This window comes from Etheostoma spectabile, chromosome 10 (assembly GCF_008692095.1).
Source record: "Etheostoma spectabile isolate EspeVRDwgs_2016 chromosome 10, UIUC_Espe_1.0, whole genome shotgun sequence".
Lineage (NCBI taxonomy): Eukaryota > Metazoa > Chordata > Actinopteri > Perciformes > Percidae > Etheostoma > Etheostoma spectabile.
In genome coordinates, this window is record NC_045742.1 from 12,925,989 (window position 1) to 12,945,473 (window position 19,485).

General features: G+C 41.5%; 2 protein-coding genes across 7 annotated transcripts in view; one reads left to right on the forward strand and one right to left on the reverse strand.

The window, feature by feature from the left end:
* The window catches only part of drp2 (dystrophin related protein 2), a 172,179-nt gene extending 161,643 nt beyond the window's left edge, over window positions 1-10,536 (forward strand). For all 4 annotated transcript variants that reach the window (XM_032527832.1, XM_032527830.1, XM_032527829.1 and 1 more), the window contains 4 exons: window positions 1,097-1,349; window positions 3,910-4,027; window positions 4,183-4,269; window positions 4,684-10,536. In XM_032527832.1, coding sequence (XP_032383723.1) covers window positions 1,097-1,349; window positions 3,910-4,027; window positions 4,183-4,269; window positions 4,684-4,703 — 478 coding nt within the window. In that variant the 3' untranslated portion in view covers window positions 4,704-10,536. The remainder of the gene's footprint in view (window positions 1-1,096; window positions 1,350-3,909; window positions 4,028-4,182; window positions 4,270-4,683) is intronic.
* Window positions 1-19,485, reverse strand: part of LOC116696712 (uncharacterized) — a 25,592-nt gene that overhangs the window by 4,282 nt on the left and 1,825 nt on the right. Inside the window, exons 3-8 of one of the 3 annotated variants that reach the window (XR_004333814.1) lie at window positions 18,966-19,154; window positions 18,013-18,189; window positions 17,433-17,574; window positions 13,951-14,537; window positions 13,095-13,239; window positions 11,168-12,015 (exon numbers count right to left, since the gene is read on the reverse strand). Coding sequence is in view for 2 of the 3 variants with exons in the window: in XM_032527837.1 (XP_032383728.1) it covers window positions 11,303-12,015; window positions 13,095-13,239; window positions 13,951-14,537; window positions 17,433-17,574; window positions 18,013-18,189; window positions 18,966-19,154 (1,953 nt within the window). In the remaining variant the exon portion in view is untranslated. Of the gene's footprint in view, window positions 1-10,144; window positions 12,016-13,094; window positions 13,240-13,950; window positions 14,538-17,432; window positions 17,575-18,012; window positions 18,190-18,965; window positions 19,155-19,485 lie in introns of those variants that run through there. The other 2 variants (XM_032527838.1, XM_032527837.1) reach the window with 2 other exon arrangements.

The following is a 19,485-nucleotide window of genomic DNA, read 5'->3' on the forward strand; positions in this document are numbered from 1 at the left end:
CACACACACACACACACACACACACACACACACACACACACACTTGTTCCCTTTGGGTGTCTGAAACCTTGACCCAGTTCAGTTATGACACTGCAGTGTCTGTTGTGCTTATTTATGACTATAGTGGCTGCTGTAGCTTAGTTTATATCCTCTGCTGTGGCTATCATGTGCCTCGTACCTAAACTATACATCAATACCATAACACCTTTAACCTTGTTCTTCCTTTTGGTCTTGGAGACTCCAAGTCTTCTTTAACAGCTTTAAATATATTGTTTTATCAGCTGGATGCTTCAGCCTTTTTTCAGAGGGTTACCAGTTTATTACTTTTCTACATATTGGGTTTAACAAGGTCAGCATAAAAGGAAAAATAAAACAATTTAAAGCTATAGCGCATAGTTTTTGTCGTCCCCATAATGAATTTTAAGTAATGACAACACCACTGTTGTTGCATCCACATGACACAAGCCTTCCTTCAATCGCGCACACACCTCCACCCTTCCTCCACTCAGTTGCTAGTTGGCAAGGAGGACACAGAGGATGAAAAAAAACAAGGCCTCTTCAAAAGAGTGCGTTCATTAATATAAAAAGGTTTTGCACTAAAGCTTTTAAGAAGAATAATGTGTTATTTTTGCAATTATTATTACACATACAAAAATGAAGTATGTGGGACCATTAAATCAGATTAGATTAGATTAGACTCAAGTTTTTTGTCATTGTGCAGTGTACAAAGAAAGCTAAATGCAGTTTCCGTCCAACCAACAAATTGCAGGGGTTGGTCCACTTGACTGAGTATTTGGGCGTGATGACACTGGGATATGTGCAGCTTTTTACTAATGCTTCACAACACATACTCAGTTCCTGGCATAGGTGTCACACACGTAGGAGACAAAAGACAGTATTGCACCTTATGTTCAAATTGAAGATGATTGCTCTCTGTTTGGTACAATATCAACAATACATCCGGCATCATAACTTGTAGGCAACAAGTTGAGGCTGGATAAATACTTTTGGTTTGTTTATATGTGTTTTTGTATGCTGAACCAGCATGTCTGCCTGACTGTTTTTCCTCCATCTGTCCTCCACTGTGGGTCCTCAGGGTGCTGCAGAGCGAGTACAGGAGGCTCAAGTGGAAGCACGAGGAGGCAGCATCAGTTCCCATGCTGACTGAGGCTGGAGAGTGCGGCCCAGGTTCACCCACTGAGGAAGGGCAGCAGGATGAGGAGCTCCTGGCTGAGGCACGGGTCCTCCGGCAACACAAGACACGTCTGGAGACCCGTATGCAGATCCTGGAGGATCACAACAAACAGCTGGAGTCCCAGCTTCGTAGGCTCAGGGAGCTACTGCTACAGGTACACCTCCATGAGAGGCATCATGATGGGGTGTCATGGAGAGAGTTGAACAGTTGTATAAATACATTTACCAAGGTACTGTACGTAAGTACAGTTTTAAGGTACTTGCAGTTAGTATTTCTACTGCTAATCCACTTCATTTCAGAGGGACGTGTTCTACTTTGTTTAAATATTTTACAGCTATAGTCACTACTACTTTGTAGAATCACATTTTAGAAACAAAACCTGACCATCCTCTAAATTATAGTTTGGGTAACATTTTATGTTACATTTCTACTGCAATCGTATAATATCCTGAATGTTTTCTGAAAAAGAACTGCAATTAAGTACTAATTTCATTTTCCTATAATTGTCCTTTGAAGGAAGCTATTTTGAAACTATTAGGATCCATAAATGAACTCAGCTACAACAGTAATATGCTGCCAATATGTATGCACTAATAATAGTGATTAAATAGTATTTTATATATATATATAAAATACAACACTCTAGAAGTAGCCATTCTGTATACTTAAAACTATACCTTGTTTTACCCTACTGTGCCTTCATTGTCAAAGAAGGTTTTAGAATAATAAATCTACTCTCAAACTAAAACTTAAACTTAATTCCTCCTCCTGGTGTGCTCCATTTTTATAAAAAAGAATTATAAATACCTCTTCTGGCATCAAGACCACTAGTCATATACACACTCTCTTGTCTAATAATGTTTAAAAAGAGGCTGCATCTAAATATTGTCCTGCCGATATCTTTTATCTACTAATTCCATTTGAGCCTGATTGCTGCTTGAGATCTCTGGTAGGACTCTACTAATGGTTCCTAAATTTTGACCTGCCACTAAAGGTCAACCGGCCTTTGCTGTTCAGGCACCTGAGCTGTGGAACTTCCTGTTCCTGATAAACACTGAAGTTTGATCCCTATAGTCACTAATGTGTCCATCATTAACAGCATCTGCTCTGTTAAAGGAACACTGCGATTTATTGCCGAAGCAATGCTACTTCTGCTTCTTGAGCGGAGGGATTTGCTCAAAGCACACAAGAAGCCCTACTATACAAATCACAACGTGTAAATAGGAACTTGTTGCCATTTGTTGAAAAAATATAACCGTTAAACTGTATGTCAGCTAGATTTATGTGTTTTGATCATCTGCTTTCCAGCAATCTTTAATCACTCAAGGCTAGGCTTCTCCCCTTTCCTCTCATTACTGTTTCATCTTGAGTTTTTAATTGCCTTTGAGATAGTACAGCTGTTTAAGGCATAGAGATGGGAGGGGGGTTTCAGTGTATAAGTGGACACTGAAGAATTTGCTCTTTAGTTCATCTCTGTACTCATTGAGACACAGAGTCTCCCTGACTTTGTATGCTTTATAGTGCATTTATCCGAAGGCACACTGCTTCACATACATTCTTAAAGTATAGAAAGAGGCAAAGAAGGGACATACGCAAAATGAGAACTGACGGAAATACCAGTAGTGGAAGTACAAAAAAGCAAAGTATAGAAAGAGTTAAGAAAGAAGATAAGCCTTATGACACTTGGAGTGTAATATAAAAGGATTTACAGCAGTCTAAAGGAAACGTGTGAGAAAGAGAAGGATAGAGCGGGAGCTGACACACACTTACTGGGTTACTAAAATCAGAAAGTCTGAATTGTTAACTGTGAGATTACTGATGTACAAGCGAGTAGCAACCATTGTGTTCGATCCCCGGTCGGTGCAGAGACTTTCAGTGTGGAGTTTGCATAAAGACATTGCCCTTGACGTAAGTACGCGCCATAGGCTGTCATAACTGCAGAGGATACATCCTTGTTTGTGTAAATGTACTTGGCAAATAAAAGAAATACTATATTTCAAATTGTACATGCAGGTCACTGAATAAAGAGAAAGCAAAGGGAGTGAGTGACAAGGGAGAAACTAAAGCACTTAAAAAGAGGGTCAGGATGCTTCTTCTTCAGGTCAAAGACTTGGAAATTGAGTGTAAAGAGAAAAGAGAAGGAGTAGGAGGACCACATTCTTGGGTATAACAAATTCAATCCCTTTCTCCCAGGACCAATATTACTGTTTAATTTCCTCCCCAAAAAATAAAATCAGAAAAATCTGCCTTTGTAGTCTGGGGAAGTGTATCTTTTCAATCCCTTACAATCTCTGTAGACACCCCAGTTTCTACTGAACTACTGAACTTACTCACCTCCTGAGTATTGCTACAGTGTTGCTTAAAACAATAAAAAGGATGTTAGTTGCAAATATGGGACTATCCTTCAGAGTTGCATTATACATCTTTGATTGTGATTTGAGACCTTCCCCCACCTCTGTCTGCAATGCTTCTGTGTGCATTGGAATTCTTAATCTTTTTATCTGTCTATACCAAAGCCCAAATCACAGTAACCTGATGGTTCTGTGTAACAGCTGCTGGGCAAAATCGCCTTCTATATTTTCATATATAGCAGGCAATTTTTAATAAATATATATATATATATATATATATATATATATATATATATCTATCTGTCACCTGAAACGATGATGGATTATTCGGATTGAATGATTATCAGTCTTTCCTAAAAACAGCCCAAAGATGACTCGGAGGCCAACGGATCAGAGCCGTCAACTCTGTCTTCTCCCGTGTCTGGAGGGGGTCACCATGGAGAACCTGCCAGCAGAGAGACCACTGACACTGAAGCAGCAGGTCAGCCACGTGCAGCCATGCTTAGATGTGGGCTTGACACATGCATGCATGTTGAATGTGAAACTATCCTTCCCTCCAATCCCCCACTTAACAATTCCATACCAAGGTGTAACCTTGTGTGTGTGCGTGTGCATGTGTGTGTGTGTGTGTGTCAGGAGATGATATGGAGCACGAACAGGATACGGTGCTGCAGCTCCAGGAAGTCATCGAGCAGCTGAGAAACGTCTTCCCTTCAGAACCGGGTGAGTTCTGCTACGACTGCCTAGATTGTAGCAGCCCACACTTCAGAGACAGAATCTTTGCTCCTGCCATCACCCATGGGAGAGTAAGAGATAGAGAGGAGAGCAAACATGTACTGCTGTGGGTCGATAGTTGGGGGGAAGGACAGGGAGATTAAATGGCAGGGAGGAGTCATAAGATAAAGAGAGACAGTAGCACAGAGAGAGAAAGAGAACGTCACTGTCACTTTGCAAACTGTCCCGTCGCATTTAAAATGCAATTTTCTGGGCAGTCTAAAGCCTGTAACTTGAACAAAGAAAGGGATTATCATAATTATAGCCTCCTCAGTTATAACCAAGAACTTTTTCTCATCCTTGTGCATGTGTTCCTAAAATTGTAAAAGCTTTTTCTTTTTTTCTTCTATTTCCTAATTTCAGGCACCACCTCACACATCTAATCCCAAGTGGGCCTGGAGGAGCAGAGTGAAAACCTAAAAGTATGCCTGATGGCAGAGGGAGGAGCTCCACACGTCTGTGATCAGGCCACAGTACAACAGGCCCTGTGATCATTGCAGCAGCTATGATATCCAGAGCTAACTATTGACTGGAATCTGTGCACTAAAAGCCTTTTTCATGCAAACTGATAAAGGCTCATGCTAATGTCCGTTTGGCCAGGCTGGGCTTCATAATTTTAATGGCACAGCCTGACACCATGTTAACGAGCCAAAGGAAACTAACGTTAGCAGCAGGTCTGGGAGAGACTGAAGTAATGGCAAGTGCCCACTACAGGATTTTAGTCCTGATTTTCTGCTCACCAACAGTTTTTGGAGCTCCGTGATAAAAGCCCCATATTGTAGGCAATCGACATCGGCTTTGCACTTGTGTGCACATGCTCCAACGTGATTTTCGAAACTGTTCAAAAACGTGAAACAAGAAGCTCACTGGTTACCTAGCACACCATCTGAATTCCCACAAGATCACACGAGAATTCTTTAAGTATTGCGATATTTTGAACTACCAGCTTTCTGAACAAATCAGCGTCCACTGAGGAGCTACTGGCAGCTACAGACGTGGTTTAGGTGTGTGCAACAATAGCAGTTGTATAGAAAGATGATTCATCCAATCACCTGCCATGTAGTTTTTGAAAGTGTTGTTTTCCAAACATTTTCCAATGATAGCTTCTTAGATGGTTCTGTGTAAAAAAACATCTGGCGCCTCAGGTTAGCTTGCAGGTGCCTCGCAGACACATTTTGGATATTTAGCAGGCTAAATATCTGGAGCTCTCAGGAACTCTGCCAGGGAGCTACAGCCAATGAGAGCGCAAGACACAAGCTGAGGGGAAACCAGGTGGAAAGGTTGCCTGTACTTTATTTACTGTGAGTGTTGCATTTCCTACACGGACCAAAGTTGTTGTTGCACATAGAGAAAGCAGGCTATGAATAGGAAAGATGTGTGGAAGCAGGCTATTTGTGAACATGTGTGCCAGCCCCAATCCCGCCTTTAAAGGCTTTTTAAAGGATTTTCCTTCTTTGTTTTATCACTGCAAATCAGCCACCAACAACTTGGAGCGCTTCTGGCGGACATCCAAAAATCCTGCCTCACGTATGGTACATTATTACATCATGTCGCATGTCACTTCAAGCATACTGTAGTTTGAAGACTAGACTGGGTGATTCCTCCTGTGTGTGAGCCCCTGTTGCCAGTCAGTCAGGTAGTGTGAAAACAAACAACAAGACAGCAAGCTGTGTAGTGTGAATAGTACAGGAAACTAGTGACTTTTTCTTGTAGTGGGAATTTAGCCTAAACGAACATGCCCAGCCAAGACATTGTGCTTACCAGTATCTATGTAGTCGTTCAGAGGTGTGAAGCTTTATATGTCCACAGCACAAATTGGACCGTTCTTATGGAGAACTAAAAAAAATGCAAAAAGGAATAAGGATATCACCTTTTTTGTCAGAATGCCTGTATCTTCAGTGTTTTTTTCACTCCTTGAATGTGTTATCATGGTTGTTATTTTGTGTTCTTTGAAGGGAGGTTGGTGCGTTAGAGCTTTTTAGAGTGAACTAGATCAGGGCTCGGCTGACTGTATTTCATGTGGCTGCATAGTGCAGGTTGTCATGGAGTTGACAGCACCCACAACAAGCTTATTTACTTTATGAGAATGACACATCATCAGTTAAATCCATGATTTATTCAAGACAGCCAAAGGGCCCGCTAGCACGGCGCCTCTGTAAGCACACACTGTTTTCCCCTAATCCTCTCAAATGGCTTGTCGCTCTCATTGCTCGTCTCTTCTGTGAGCCCCTTACGCTCATACAGAACCACTTGCACTTACTGTACACACACACACACACACACACACACACACACACACACACACACACACACACACACACACACACACACACACACACACACACACGTATGCTGCTACAAGAGCTATCCCAAGACACTTTACAGATAGAGTAGGTATAGACCACCCTTTATAATTTACAAACCACCACCAATTCCAGTAATTCCCCCAAGAGCATGTATTTAGTGCAACAGTGGTGAGGAAAACTCCCTTTTAGGGAGAAAGCTTGGGTGGTGAGGAAAACTCCCTTTTAGGGGGAAACCTCGGACGAACCCAGGCTCTTGGTAGGCGGTGTATGACGATGCTGGTTGGGGGTGTGATGAACAGTGGGAATAATAGTCACAATAAAGATGATGGAACTATGACTAGAAATAGTAGTTGTGGTACGTAGTTCATGGCGTAGCAGGGCACTGCAGGGTATTACATGGTGTAGCAGGGCAAAGCAGGGCACTGCAGGGCATAGCAGGACATAGCAGGACATAGCAGGGCACTGCAGAGCGTAGCAGGGTGTAGTAGGGCATAGCAGGGCGCTGAGCAGGACCACGGTGACAGCTGCAGCCAGGATTTCGGTGCCATCCTAATACAAGGAAAAAACTGCTGGGCGAAAACACATAAGTACTCCGGGGAAAAAGCTCCCCAGAGCTACGTGACAAGCATTTCTGGGACATGGATGCACAAAGATGGGAAGTGAGAGGCGAGAGAAGTTCAGTGTGTCAGAGGAAGTCTAAAACTCTAACAGCATAACCTGAGCCAGTTCTATAAGGGTTGGTAGATGAATCTGACGAATATAAAGAGAAGGAGAGAAGAGAAGGGGTGCCGTGTCTGAAGCTATGCACCCTCCCCCGCCGGTTTAGGCGAATGCTGCAACTCCTCACTTCCTAACTATAAGCTTTATCAAAGAGGAGAGTTTTAATTTTACTCTTAAATGTGGTGATGGTGTCTGCCTCCTGAACCCAGACCCTGATAACTGAAGGTTCTGGCTTCCATTCTACTTTTAGAGACTGTAGGAACCACAAGTAATTCTGTATTCTGGTAGAGCAGTGCTCTAGTGGGACAATAAGGTACTATGAGCTCTTCAAGAAATGATGGTGCTTGACCATTTAGAGCTTTGTACGTCAGCAGAAGGATTTTAAATCCAATTCTGGATTTTACCTGAAGCCCGGATATACAGGAGAAAATAATGATCTCTTAGTTCTTGTCAAAACATGCACTGCAGCATTCTGGTTCAGCTGGAGAGTCTTAAGGGACTTATTTGAGCTTATTTGAGTAAGGATATAGTCCAGTCTGGAAGTAACAAATGCATGTAATAGTTTTTCAGCATCGTTTTGAGAAAGGATGCATCTAATTTTGGCAATGTTACGAAGGTAAAAAAAACCGGCTGTTTTTCGAGGTTTGTTTTAAGTGGGCGTCAAAAATAACTCTTAGATTTCTGACAGTAGTGCTGGAGGCCAGGGCAATACTATCCAGAGTAGCTATATCTTGAGATAATGAGGTCAAGGGCCAAGCACTTCAGTTTTGTCTGAATTCAACATCAGAAAGTTGTAGGTCATCCATGATTTTATATCTTTAATGGATGCTTGAAGTTTAGCTAACTGACTGGTTTCGTCTGGCTTGATTGATAGGTATAATTGGGTTCCATCCACATAACGTGAAAGTGTATTGAGTGTTTCCTAATAATAATGCCTAGACAAAGCATATATAAGGTGAATAGAGTTGGTCCAAGCACTGAGCCTTGTGGAGCGCCATGTCTAACTTTAGTGCCTGGAGGATTAACAACAACAAATTGGCGTCAATCAGATGAATAGGACTTAAACCAGCTTAGAGTGATTCCTTTAATGTCAACTAAATGTTCCAGTCTCCGTAACAGGATGGTATGGTCAATAGTGTTGAACGTAGCACTAAGATCTAGTAAGACGAGTATGGAGACAAGTCCTTTGTCTGAAGCAGTTAGGTTGTTAGTAATTTTCACCATTGCTATGATCCATTCTAAATCCTGACTGAAAGTCCTAAAATAAAATGTTGCTATGTAGAAAATCACAGAACTGATTAGACTACCTTTAAGGTAATTGCTAGCATCCACACTCCCTATTAACAATGCACCCTTCCCACTGTGTGCACAAGCTACCTGCATGATCAATAATGTCCCATGCTGCATCACACAAAATACACTTCAATGAAAAAATAGAGATCCATTTCATCTCTTTAGCTTGTGGGATTTAGACACTCTTTCAGTTTTGAACCAATTTGTACTGTGGCTGAAATTGGGTTTTGTTGAGGAAATGTCTGCCGATAAATATCATCATGAAGGCGTCCACTCTGGGATCTGCGCGTTCTACTGCTGTGTGTAGAGAAAGAAGGCGATAGAGCTGCAAAGCTAAAGCTCTCTCTCTCTCTGCTAGGCCAATTCCAGACACTACAGGGGGGGACAAGGCACCACCATAATGTGTTTCTACACTGACATGATCCTTAATAATACGTCTTCTCCATGTAGATTTGAAAAGAACACTGGCTATTGATTCTACATGCCTCATTTTCCCTCACTAATGCATACTTAATTGCATTTAGATTTACAAAAAGACGCTGCAATGGCGTTGCCCTCATCATATCAGGGTGCATTCTGTTCTAAACATAGCACAGTCAGTGAATGCCTTAAAATGAAACTGAATCCATATAAAACAAGACTTTAGTCTTTCTGGACTGCATTGTGTTTTTACATTCAGGGAAGGAGGTTGCGTCAGGAGTGTGTGTCTGTGTGCCACTGTCTGTGAGTCCCTAGAAAGGCTGGGGGTTTATTTGGGCTAACAGGAAGAATAGAAAAGTATGGATCACAGCACATGAGCATCCATACGTTGAAACCAGTTAAAAAGGGGCTTTTATGAGAGAATGAGAGAAGAAAGACGAAAAAAATCCATGTATTGCTTGAGGGCTGGTGGAAGAGATCCACTTTGATGTGCCTGCCACCAAAAAATCTCAAGAAACAGAACAAGAGGATGTCTGAAACAAGTTAACCTGTGGCTCTGTGTGTTTGTTAGCAAATCATACCGCCTTATTCTCACAGAAAACACAGATATACACAGTTAGGAATTCATCTTAAACCTTAAAATGACACTCTGATTTCACAAACCAGTTTGAAACCCATGTGCTGCATTCATTACGGGCTCCCCCCCTCCAGGCAAACAGCGCTTACATTTTGACACCATTCTCCTCAGCACTCGCTGCCTGTTAGTTTTGATACTGTTGCTAGGGAACTGTCCCCAAAGATGCGGTTCCACAGGTTTGTGAGTTGGAAAGGTGATATGCCGTTCGTAATACAAATGCTAATAGCCTTAAGGGAAGCAAGAGTGAGCGCCCTTCTCCTCTTCTTCCCTTCCACCTCCATTGAAGTCTGTTTCTGTTCAGCTGCTGAAAATAGTCATTATCATCTTTTGAATTCATCTCCACACCAGCATCACTTAAGAATTTGTTCTGGTGAAGCTCTCACAAGTCAGAATAAACAGCAGCCGCTCAACTCATGGGTGAAAAAACAAACAAACATGACAAGCAATGTTTATTCATAGACATTACATTTATTGGTGTTCACACATCTCATTAGGCATTGATGATCACACTTTTATTTACATACTTTTGTATGTGGGTACACAAAATGATGTAACAGGGACCACGTGTGAAAAAAAGAGGAAGAACTCCCAACGTTGGTCGTGTTTTTTTGTTTTAAAAAATATATCGGAGGCAGACTGAATTAAATACACTATGTGGTTATTCACAGATTGTCCCCGTGTGTCACTCTGCTGATGTTTGACACTCATCTCCTTGACTATGTGATTATCTGAAGTCTGATCCATGTACATGTTTATATACTGGTAGTGGCTCCCTATATTCCCTACCCACGCTGAAGTATACCCTGTTCCCTGTGGCGTGACTGAAGCTGTGTGACTGAAGCTGTGTGATTGAAGAAAAAGGCTGTCCACAGAGGCAAGAGTCACCCCAGAGGACACTGCTGTCTCTCTCTAGACTTCTGTTAACGGCATGTAGCTGGCCACCACGCTAACGATCATTACTTCTCTGCCTTTGTTTTCATAACCTCCAACGTTTGCTATCATGCATCTAAGCTTGTGTGTCTCTCACAGGACAGGGCAATGAATCACCTAACTTCAAACAAGGTGTTGATACCACTTACAACTACACACACACACTCATACCTTACTGGTGAAATGAGTTTTATTTTAATACCATTAATATACCTCATTGATCATTAAAATGTTTATAGTTTAATATTTTTGATTTGATGTTATTGTCCAAACATTTCTTGTCTTTTTTCTGAAGTTTTTAATCTGTATAATGTTTTCTGAAGAAAGGCTTTTTACTGTAATAACAACTGGGTTACTGGCTGCTTTCTACTCTTTGTGTACAGAAATAAAAACTTTGTATTTGGCAAACTCCTTGTCTGCCTGTGCTCTTTTTATGCGCCTGCAGTTATCCCTTTGAGAACTGAATAATAAAATTTAAGTCAGAATGGTGCTAAATGCAGGCTGTTTATATTCATTATTCTCCTTGTGTTTAAGTTTGGACTTGAATTTGGCATAATCAATATTTCCTGTTGAGACTTGAGGCATGGCTGTTTATCACTTGTCTTTCCAGTTGTTTTACTTTCTGCATCTCTCCGCCGTCCTTTGGCTCTGCACAGGCCAATTCCAACCCATTGGTCTATTCTGATTGAGTGCCACCATTTCCTGGCTTATCCCAAGTGACTTTGCTCCCTTGGCTTGTTCTGCTTGGGCCCGGTGCAGCACCTGATTGGCATTTGACCTTTTTTCTGCCCTTATCGCTTGCTGATCTCTTGCTCACAACATTATTCGGGCCTGTGCTGGTGGGCGCAGGATCGCTATCTTTATCTGTCGCTCGAATATCTTGTGCACCCTGCCCGTCCACCACACACTCTGTATTTTCATTATCTAACCCCTCTCCAGTCATTCTCCCACTCTCTAGATCTTTAATACTCTGCTCTGCTTTAACAATAACTTCTTTCTCTGTTTCTGCGTCACTCACTCCCTGGGTCTCAGCAGGAGTAGGTTTTTCTGAGCTGTCCTTGTCTTCTATCTTACTGTCTGCTGTCTTCTTAGCTGCTTCAATTTTTACTTCAGTGGCTTTTTGTGTGCATTTGACATTCTTCTTTCTTGCTGCACTTTTTGCCTTGCTCCCACCAGGGCCCCACTTCTCCTGGGTTGCATCCCAGTAAGTCCTATTCTGGCGGGCATGCATGTTGCGTACACTCTCACCCAGCTTTCTCAGTTCCTGGCGGACGAAGGGTTGAAACATTGGGTCTAATTTCTCCACCATATGAAGGTCCCTCTTTGCTTCATCCTCATTGCATAAAGCGACGTGTGCTCGTGCTCGCTGATAGACTGCCTTAAAGTTTCCTATTAGATAAGACAGTGTAAATAAATGTCAATATTTTAGACATTTAACGACCACATGAGCTAAATGGAGGTCATCAAGTATAGGTCAGCAAGAATAAAACTGAAAAGCAGCACAACTAAACGTTATAGGGTAAAAAAAACATCCATTTCACATCAGCCTCAACTATAGCAGGGAAAAAAAGAGCATGCACATAAGATTCTGTTTTTTGCTCTAATTCCAAAAAAGACGATATTCCGACTAAGCTGTTTACATGGCTAATGAAAGCCTTGTTCCCCCCCATAGAGGATTCCATTAATATTCCAGTTTACATGTAGCCATACAGAATAGTATTTTTTCAAAGTTTAACAACAGTGGCAGACTTTTCGGACCGTGCAAACACAGATCGGCATAGCGATGTCTGCGCATATCCAAAAACCTGGTGATATCCAATTCTTTCATAATGTTTAGAATTATCTGTGTTTCTCCTTCTTATCTGGTCTCCAACCTTGCAAACTGTTGGCTGGTTGGTGTGCAGAAACTATAGCAACACACAGACCTGACATTTAGCCTGTGGTAAAACCCCAATTGAGACGCATATTCCAAATGCGCTGTATACATGTCCATAGAATGCCTCTAAAACCCAAATAATAATTATCCAACGTCTTAATCGGAAAATGCTATATTCGGAAAAAAAGCCTCATTCGGAATATCCAACCGGAATAGCTGTTTACATGTCATGTTTCAAATTTGGAATATTGTCATATTTGGAATAAAAGTGGAATATTGGTATGCATGTAAACATAGTGAGTGAATTAATTTTTGACTGTGATGTCCTTGGGTGGGTGCTGGGGGACTGAAAGAGAGACTCAGCTATTCGGTTGTGAACGTTTGTTTTCTTCCATCCCCGGTAAACAGAGAGATCAAGGAATGATGCCGCGTGAAAGCAGGCGTTTGCTAAGGGCCATCCATTTGTACTAGCAATAGATCTTGATATTTTTAAACTAAAAACCAAGTATGTTTATTTATAGTCATGTACCTATTTCTTTATCAAAAAACGGGTTCTAGTTTCCTCCCCTGCCTCACTAAAATGATGTGTTACCTTTGTGCTTCTTTAGCAGCTTGTTGTTGAGCTCCACCACTTGCTGGTATTGCTTAAGCTCCAGCATGCACTGGCTGAGGTTGAGAGTCAGCGGAAGACGCACTTTCTCCAGCGACTCCCAGTCCTCGTTCTGTTGATCCACCTGCTGAGTACACAGATAGGACAAGGTGGGTGGGAGATTTGGTGATGAGAGTGGAGGTGGTGGTGGTGATAGATGGCAGAGGAAACCTTCAAAAGATGAAACATGAATGACAGTGTGTGACAACAGGAAAGAGATGAAGATATAAGGTAGGAATGATGAAGAGAGGGACACAGAGATAAGGTAAAAGGGATTCTAAGAACAGGAGGAGAAATGAAGATTGGAGAGGGTGGGTTTATGAGGAGAGACGCTGTGTTGTGTGCAAAAGGCGTGAAGAAATTCAACAATGAGGTGTGGCAGGAGTGAGGGAGAAAGGAAGCATAGGCGAGCCCTGTCACAGTGATAGCTCTCTGCTGTTATATTTAGCGCTCTTTTCTCTGCTCTTCACTTCGCTACCTACAATCCCACAGCTGCTCTTCAGTGAAAAAAAGAAAAGAAACAATGGCAGATGATTATATTTTACAAGCCTTTTGTGGAACTACTTTCTGGCACATTCGATCAATTCATCACGCTGAATGGAGTGGACTATTAAAATTGTCAGCATCAATCTGTCCACCAGATCATTGCCGAGGTAATAATATTGTCATTGTACAGGATACAACAAAATTAAGAGCACTGCTTCTGATCAGTGCAATAAAAAGACCCAAAACAACTTTTTCACAACTGCACTATTAAATCAATGAATGATCTAATAATGTATATAACATAATAACTAACCATACTTTGAAGTATGTCCACATATTCTATGGCCTCCTTGAACTTTACAGAAGCCTCTTCGAAGTGGTTTTCTTTAATGAGGAAATTTCCTTCGTTCTGCAGAAACATGACCAGTCGTAACATCTGCTGCCAGTCCTTTCCCTCTTTTTCATCGGCAGTGTTTGGATTGATCTCAGAAGACTTCGCTTCCTTATTTCCCCCGAGTTCCTCTTTATGGGCTTCGGGTTCAGCAGAGAGAAAGGATGGAGTTTCTTCTTGACCTTTTTCTTCCTCCACTTCATCTTTTCTCTCTGTGGTCACATTTTCTTGTATTCCTTTGTCTTCCACCTTCACTTCCTCTTCATCATAATCCTCCCTTTCTTCATCTTTATTTTTGTTCTCCCTTTTCTCCAGTATATTCCAGTATTTCTCCTTCTCCTCCCAGTACTTCTCCTTCATGCATTCTGACAGGGTTTTCAGCTCGCGACTGACAAGAGAGGCCAGAGTGATGTCAAGGTGGGCCACCATGTTGAAGTCTCTCCGGGCTTCCTTTTCATTCCACACAGCAGCATGGGCCTTCGCTCTCTTGTAGTAGCCCTTCACACAGTCTGAGAAACATAAAAACAACAAAAAATACAGAATGATAAGAGAAAAGCATGAATTCAAAACAGATGTATTAATGTAATAACCTTATTATATTGAATAATAAACCTGCTCTGTTTGTTGAAGCAGTGGCCATTTGTCTGCATTTAAGACTCATGCGTAGGTGCACTGTCAGTGTGTGTACATCTCAGCAGCTCTGAGTTTGCAAAACTATAAAAACTAAAAAAATTAACAAAAAAATGCAAACATGCTGTAATGCCTTACCAACAGTAAAAAACTGACACTAATTTAAGGGATCATTTGCATATTTTAAAGTGGGGTTGTAGGGCTTACTTATACATGGTCAGTGTATTACCTACACTATGGGTAAGTACCTCATGCAACCTAGTCTTGCATTGCCAGACTCATGTCCAGAGCGCTGCAGAGTTAGGTCTGGCATCCTCACATACGAGAAAAAAACGCTTTGGATTGTTTGCATTTCTTTAAACCGATCACAATCGTCTTGGGCATAACGAAGTTCCAGATTTAGCGACATTGACTCTACAAAATGTTCTCGGGAAGGAACATTTGGAACCCGCAAATGAAAATGCCACATAAAATATTTGTTGAAGTTAACTGTTCACACAATACAGTAATGTGAGCTATTTAAATTAGATGGATACATGGTTAAACGTAATTTGCTCTTACCAGTGTATCGCCATGTGTACTTTGCCATAGCAATCATCTCATATTGGTCCTAAAACGCCCCAGTTACATAGTAAATGTCGTACACATATTCTTTGTAAATCTTTACAATGATTCGCCAAAAGAATCCAGCAGGCCTGCTTTTTTTCATTATTCAAATTTTCTTCAAAACCTGCAATTTTCAGCGTGTACCTTGCTAATTCAAAGTTTGTGGATGTTTCCCGAAGTGAACGGCAGCACACAGAGAGTGGAAGGTGAAGGACATCCTGTGTGAGATGTCAATTATCTTGGAAATGTACTTCTGTTGATCCACACTAACATCAAACATCAAAATATCCGAACTATCCCTTTAACACATATCTAGTTTGTTTTACCTGTAAGAAAAAATGTCAGTTTTATGGGCAGTTACAGTACCTGGCCAAGAAATAGTCCGTTGGACTATTTACATGTTGGTTTTTGCACGGATAAAACAAACTTATAAATATATTGTGTTAATTAGTGAGCTAACATTAGCTACAGCGCTTTGCTGTAAAGAAATGTCTGGCAATGTGAGAGCAGTGTCTAGCAACATTGTTGTGGATGCTCTTTCAGCGCGCTTTGGAGGAGAGTCTAGCACTCCTCCTCGTATGGGTGCTGTGGCCCCAGCCTGACAACCTCCGTGAGCTTCAAGTCTGGAGAGAAAGGGTCGGGGGAGACGACTCTCTCCAGTATATTGAATTTGTAATGCACTATTTTAAACACTAGCTTTCATTATTACATATTGCACCTTTAACACACACACACACACACACAAACAACACACAACACACCTGAGAGTTATATCAATCTTCTCATCTAACTCTCCTCCACAAGAACAAGCATATTTCCCAAATGTTGTACTTCACACACCAAACCCCCCCCACACACACACACACACACACACACACACACACACACACACACACACACACGTGATTCCCTTTGTTTCAACAGAATAAGCTCATGTGCTTGGTTAGATACCCACTGATGGCTCAGTTTTCTCTTCTTCTGCATTTAATTTCCCTTTACACTAAATCTTAATTTAGCCAACATTTAAACCGATTTCTTTCTGTTGCTTCTGGCAAAAGCAGAGACACTGCAGTGAGTAACTGTTGGGTGCTTTTCTAAAGAACTGGGTTGAAGGGATGAAACAGAAATAGAGTTAGTGACTTAAGAATGAGACAGGCAACATGATTTTTTATGAGTCAGCACCAAGGAGAAGAATGCAAGAAAAATGGAGAAGAAAAAGAGACAACCGTGGGAAAAGGGTGTGGGAAATAAGACTAAAGGTAGAGATAGAAAACGATAGGAAATAGGTAAACTGAAGACAGTGATGAGGAAAAGTAGAAGAAGGGAAAGGTGGAGTAATGGCAGTGTGGGATGTGACATTCTTATAAGCCCAATGAAGAGGGCTGCAGCCTTGTGACCACCGCTCGTACTGAGCCAGTGGAGCTCCTGCCTATCATTTCCACAAAACCGCTTGACTCTCCTGCTCACTGACAAACAGGTTTACACCCTTCCTCCTCCAGTCCCAAGCATGGGCACAAACATCGTACAGGCACACACATTCTCAACTGTACTCCTTCTCCTACCACACACACACGCACACACACACACACGCACACACACACACACACACCAGGCTAAAATAAAGGCTGCCTCGGTGGATCCTGTCTCTGGGTGTAGGGCATAATTCATAAGGCTTTGAAGTGGAGACTGTGTCAGCATGTGTGCTCCTCTAGGATTATATGAGTAGCCTTGGGTATGACAGTACAATGCCCAGGGCTGCACCAACTGTAAAACCCTTTGTAATGTCAACCTCAGCCCTCCTACACACTCATGCATGCAACGGCCACTGCAATAAAGCCAGCACAGGCGAGGCATCGGACCTTGACCTATCGGCTTTTTACAACATTTTGAAATTATTGGTTGTCTCAGTGTTCATTTCCAGGAATGGAGGTCTCTCCGTACAGACCTTATTTTACTCATCACTGAACTTTTCATGTACGTGATTACAAAGAACAATTTGACATTCTGGGAAAAAATCGTATTGCTTATTTTTCTGAGTGAGAAAAGTACTTCTTACAACTCCCATGTCTGTCTGCTAAATATCCCCCCCTTTTCCACCCTGCAGATCTGCCCCTGTTCAAGGCCAAATAAGAGCATTATTTAGTAATCAAAAAAATTGTACAATTTACCTTTGTGTTTCTCCAGCAGTTCGGTGGTGTGCTCTATCACTTCATAATACTCCTCCAGCTCCAACATACACTGGCAGTAATTCAACTCCAGGGGGATGATCATTCGACCCAAATTAATGTAGTCTATATCACCCGGCATCTCCTACACACACACAGATAGAAGAACAAGAACATGATCATTGCTGTTGTGTTTTTGGCATCTCCTACACTTAACACCGTAAGCCTCCAACAAAACTTGTGAATATCTCTAAAGTTGCGACAAATCACTCTTACGCACAAAAGAATCCTCTACTACACTCTCTTATCAGAACACCTCATACATAACTTTCCCTCCAGTATTCCTCCATTCTTACATCTCCCTCTCATCTAAGACAATGTTCTCCCCCCTCTTTCCTTTGCCAGTCCTTCCATCCTACTACTTGTTATCAGTGAAACAGAGCAAAACAAGAATCTCTCACTGGAAAAGAGCTGGAGTTGCATGTCCCAAAAACCTAAAATCCTGAGAAAACCTCAATATAAGAAAGCCTGCACATGACTCATTTAGCTCCCTCCATCCCATCTCCAGCTCCATCCCACTCACTCTGGACTGGACTGTTTTCAGCAGCAGGACGGCCTCTTTGTACTTGCTGGCAGCCTTTTTGAATTGTCTCTGCTTGACCAGCGTATTGCCCTGCATGTGGAGAATTGGCACCTCCTGAAGCTTCTCATCCTTTTCCATCATCCACGACTCTCTTTGGTAGGACATGGGGTCTCCCACCTAGAAGCCGCAGGACACAACAGAACAAAAATGAACAAATTGATGGAATCACAAGTTAATGCTGAATAGGTACAAAGAATAGCAGTGGTAGAAAGAAGTAAGTACATTTAATCAACATGCCAATACATTTCAGAGGGAGATTTGTACTTTTTACTCCACTACATTTATTTGACAGCTATAGTTACTCAGATTTTACCTACAAAATATACAATCAATTTATACAACGTGATGCATTATTACAGATTAAAGGCTAAAGATCTACACTCTACATAGTGTACATAAGTACATTTTGCTAGTAATACTTGTTGCCTACTTTTACTCCAATTTTGAAGGGCTTTGTAACAAAGTATTTGTATATTGTGGTATTGATGCCTTTACTTAAGTAAAGCATCTGAGTACTTCTTCCACTGAAGAGTTGTCGACTTGTGTGTGGAAAAACATTGTGAAACTACCTGAAACAAGAGATTAATTTACTGCCACTACTGGACCCCCTGGTGAGTTTCAAACTCGTTCTGGGTAACGTATTTCAAAGCAGAATGTTTTAGGTAAAGGAGAGGGGGACTTTACTTTTCTGTCTGTCCATTTTCAATAAATAGTATGAAGGAGTGACTTAATTCTAAAAGAGGGCTGGATGAATAGGTAAATGTGTCTTTTTTTGTTCACAGATGCTAAAATCTGAGAAAAGCTGATTATTAGAAGACAGATAATTGTTCTACACTCATCTTCTTTTGCAATCCAATGTGACATACAGTATTTTGCCACTGACTAGTGCTTACCTGCAGCAGCTCCATGATAAAAATGAGTGGTTGAGGAGTTCTCATTAACTCATCCAGCTCTGGGAAACCAGTGGAGTGATAGTTGAACATGTTTCCCATGCCGCACATGTGTCTCTGACCCTCAAGGGGGTCTTTCCCTTGAGCGATTAGCCTCATTCCCTTGGACACGATGGGATACAAGCCTGTGTGCTGCAAGATTAAGTCATCAACAAAAAAAATAAACAACAAGTCTGCAATAAGACATAAAAGCGCTTAATCATGCTAACCCCCTGGTACTGCCAGCCAGTAGCAATCAGTCCTACAAAAAGAAAAAGAAAAGAAATGGCCACAATCTAACTTGCAAATCACATTTGTCTCTAGAAGGAAAAACACTAAAAATGCTCTGCTCTGTTATAATACTTACCATGTAGGAGACTTCAGTAGGTTGATTTATGTGCATCATAATGAAGAGCAAAAGCTTCCCTTCCTTGCTCATGAACACTCATTAGGACATGTGTGTGTGTGTGTGTGTGTGTGTGTG